This window comes from Protobothrops mucrosquamatus, unplaced genomic scaffold (assembly GCF_001527695.2).
Source record: "Protobothrops mucrosquamatus isolate PMUCROS unplaced genomic scaffold, P.Mucros_1.0 scaffold6653, whole genome shotgun sequence".
In the NCBI taxonomy this organism is placed as follows: domain Eukaryota; kingdom Metazoa; phylum Chordata; class Lepidosauria; order Squamata; family Viperidae; genus Protobothrops; species Protobothrops mucrosquamatus.
The window spans coordinates 23,623-27,708 of NW_015392473.1; the positions used below are offsets into that span (position 1 = coordinate 23,623).

At 42.0% G+C, this 4,086-nt stretch overlaps 1 protein-coding gene across 1 annotated transcript in view; it reads right to left on the bottom strand.

The window, feature by feature from the left end:
- The window catches only part of LOC107300313 (UPF0575 protein C19orf67 homolog), a gene marked incomplete at its 5' end in the record, with an annotated part of 11,241 nt that overhangs the window by 5,462 nt on the left and 1,693 nt on the right, over positions 1-4,086 (bottom strand). The window contains 3 exons of the mRNA XM_015829648.1: positions 814-936; positions 2,635-2,820; positions 3,472-3,572. Of these exons, the coding sequence (XP_015685134.1) occupies positions 814-936; positions 2,635-2,820; positions 3,472-3,572 (410 nt within the window). The remainder of the gene's footprint in view (positions 1-813; positions 937-2,634; positions 2,821-3,471; positions 3,573-4,086) is intronic.

Here is a 4,086-nt window from a genome sequence, read left to right on the forward strand (position 1 = left end):
AATATTTTACCTACTCATGTAGAATAATGTACTTTGTGGAGTTAGAGATATTAATACCTGTTTACTTATATCTGAATATTATCCTGGGATTAGGTTTGGGAAGTCCGGGGGGGTGGGGGGTGGGGGTTTTTTTCATATAGCATTGTGTAACACTTGTGATGTTTTTTTTTATGATGAAAAATAATAAAAATCTTTAAAGAAAAAAAAATCAATTCCAACTTTGCAAGATCTTTTTTTTTCCCGTGAGAAGTTGAAATTGATTGATTGAATCTTTTTTTTTGTACATGGTGGCAGAGGCCTAAAGGGAAAAGATTTTATCAAACCCAGCTGAAGACCTAGGACTGGGGCGATGGCATGCGTGCCCACAGAGAGGGCTCTGAGTGCCGCCTCTGGCACCCGTGCCACAGGTTCGCCACCACTGATGTAGGACATACTGGCAGAAGATCAGCAGAGCACATCCATGAACATCAATTAGCAGTCAGAAGGCATGACAACTCAATCTCACAACACACGAACAAATTTAACCACAGTTTCAGCTGAGAAACTATTTGCATTTTTTTCTTCCATTTAATCAGATTTTTGGAAACTGCCTGGACATGTTCCTGCAGTTTTCTTGGCAAGGTTTTCCAGAAATAGTTTGCCATTGCTTCCTTCCTCGGGCTAGAGAAAGTGACTGACCCAGATCATCCAGTTGCTCAAAGTGGGACTAGAATCCACAGTGTCCCAGTTTCCAGCCTGATGCCTTAACCATTACATTAAATCAGTCTGTGTAAGTGTTATGCCAATGTCCTATCTCTAGTTCTGTACACCTACCAGGATAGCACATCAGAACTGTGTTCACTGTCCGGATCTAAAGGCACCCAGCGTCCTATGGACCAAAGCTTCTGCATTTTCACAGTTGTTTCATCTCCTGTATCACGGAAGCATAGGAAGTAGCTATAACACAAGGACAAGATTGCATGGAAGCAGTGAAGTGGTTGGCTGATCAAATAGCCTCTGGGAAACTCAAGAAATAAACATTAGTTAAGACCAAAGAAAGAATTACATTGATATAATATGGAGTAGCTTTGGAATGACACCATTCTTTCATCATCAGAGGTATGGAAAGGGATAAATGTTGTTAAATGATCTGCCTAGCCAGGTCATATCTACCCTCCCCATATATCTCACTGCTGGATGAGATTATCCAACATCGTATGATGGGATATCAGTATGTAGATGATAATCAGCTCTGCATCTCCATCCCTGATGATTCAAGTGATGCTGTGGCTGCCCTTTTGCAGTGCATAGAGGTTGTGGGAGTCTGAATGGGGGACAACAGGCTGCAACTGAACTCTGGTGAAATGGAGTGCTGTGGGTCAAGGGGCTTTGGGATCTGGTTATCATCTTTAGTTCTGGATGGGATTGCACTCTCCCAGATAGACCTGGTGTGTAACCTGGGGATTCTCCTAGACCAGTGATGGCAAACCATTTTAGAGACCGAGTGCCCAAACTGCAACCCAAAACCCACTTATGTATTGTCGGATGCCGGGTGGGTGTGGCCCATTGGGTGGGTATGGCCCATTGGGTGGGCGTGGCTTCGGTGGTAACGGCAGACTGGGTGGGACTAAAAAGTTCAATCAATCAATTCCAACTTTGCGAGCTCTTTTTTTTTCATGCGAGAAGTTGAAATTGATTGATTGATTGAACCTTTTTTTTTCCACATGGCGGCAGAGGCCTAAAGCAAAAAGATTTTATAAAACCCAGCTGAAGGCCTAGGACTGGGGTGATGGCATGTGTGCCCACAGAGAGGGCTCTGCGTGCCACCTGTGGTACGCGTGCCATAGGTTCGCCACCACTGTCCTAGACTCGTGACTCCTGCTCAAAGAGCACATGGAAGTCGTGGCTAGAAGGACCTTTGCACAACTTCATGTTGTGGATCAGTCACGCCTTTATCTGGATTATGAGGCCCTGTGGAAGTCACTCATGTCCTGGCTATCTCTCGGTTGGATTGCTGTCATGCATTTTACATGAGGCTATGCTTAAAGACTGTTTGGAAGCTATAGCAAGTCTGGAATGCAGCAGCAGATAGTTCTGGGGGCCCTAGGGTGGCACATACAATACCACTATTGCGTGGGCTGCAGTTTGTTTCTGGGTCCAATTCAAGGTATTGGGTTTTACCTTTAAAGCCCTTTGTGCATGGGTCCAGGGTATCCCCAATGGGACTTGCCTATCCTATTCACTTCAGCGGAAGGAGCCTATCACAGACATCACCTACTAAAGAATCCCAGCTGGTAGGCTCAAGATGAAGAGCCTTTTCTACTGTGATACCCCCCCACACACACACATTCTACCACTGGAGGCAAGAACTGCTCCCACCCTTTAAGCCTTCCAGAAGAGTACCAAAACCTGCTTTTTCCAGTTGCTCACCACTGGAGATAGTTAATGGGGTAAGATGAAGATCTTATCCCTGTGCTGTCCATCTTCTTGGTTCTAGTTTTTTATGTAGCTTTTTAAAACTTTAACTGTTTGTATATTTATCCTTTTACTGTTTGTAAACCACCCAAAGTGGCCCTATCAGTGAGATGGGTAGGATATAAATTTAATAAATAAATACAAATAAAATAAATAACCTCAGTATATACAGCAACTCACTATTCTGTCCGGAGTGTTTGATTCCGAGCAGCAGAACCTTCCAAGATGTCCAGGTTCCAGCGCATCTTCTTATAAAGATTGTGAGGAATATGAGCAGCTGTGTATGGTGCTGAGATACAGTATCGAAAGATAGAAACTTGCCGAGTCTCATTCATCCAAAATTTCCCACAGAAGAAACACGATATGCTGGTGGAGATTTTGAGACAAATACGGAGTGACAGATATGTTTGTGCGTGTACAGAAGAAGAAAGTTGAGACAATAGGCAGGTTCGAAACCAAGAGCCAATTCCTCTTGCTCTCACAATAATAAATAAACCAGTAGCTTTTGAAGAAAAATTATGAATGTGAACCTAAGTTATCAAAACATAATGGAACCTTAGGCTTCTTTTCAGTATTCCTGAAAATGGAATAGGATCATCCTAGATTTAGACATTTTCAAAAAGAATATTTAGGCAAACTTTAAAAAGCTGTTCAATTTTCTGTCTAAGAGTACTTCAGGGAGCAAAAATACACTATAAATGTGTACTTTGTGGCACGTGCCAAATCTTGGTTTTATTTGGAAGACTATTTTCTCCAATTCTACACATTTGAATGATTAGCAAAGATCACTTCTGAAACATTTTTTGTCTAGCCTTGCATCATCTTGCATTGGCTAATTTGTTTTTAACAATTTTTATTCGTTTTAATTTTTATTTATTTGAATGTTTGTTGTTGCTGTTTTGACTTGTAAGCTGCCCAGGGTCATATAATTGAGACGGACAGCTATACAAATTTAAATAAATAAATAAATCGCACTACGTACATAGAGCTAACCTTTCCCTAACGGATGCTTTGTACCTGAATGGGTCTGTGTCTTCAAGAGAAACAAAGCTGAAAGAAGCATACATCAGCACCAGTTGCTCAAGCTGGCAAGCCAATTGCTGAGAAATTTCCAGAAGCTGTGGTAAATCGAAGAACAAATGTTTTGAGACTGGAGACTAAAAAACAAGATCTTAAACAATGTTAGGCAAGTCCTTGAGACCAGGCTAATCCCCAATATGTACCCTGCTAACTCAAGTTTTGTTTTTCCATTAGCTAAAACTTGGTTTGAGGCTTCATGGCCGGTGGGGTGGGGGGGTGGGGGGCGGTATTACAGCCAAATTCCTCATATCTGAAATCTAAGAGAAAAACTAAGGTTGGGGTATTTCTGCCTCCTTCCCTCTCAGCAGGAGGAGAAAGCACAGCTTTCAACCAACAATCAGTTCACTACCAACAAAAAAAAGGGAAAAAAGTGAGGAAGAAATGTGTTACCTCCTTTTTCTGTTCTGCCATACAGCTTCCATTGCTTGCCCTGAATTAGGCAGCAAGATCTGGGCATTGTGAGAGTGGGCAGCTTTCAGTATTTCCCAAAAAAAAGACAGTGTGCAGTTATCCTGTCTTATCTTCCCAACCATTAATTTTGTGGTGAAAAAA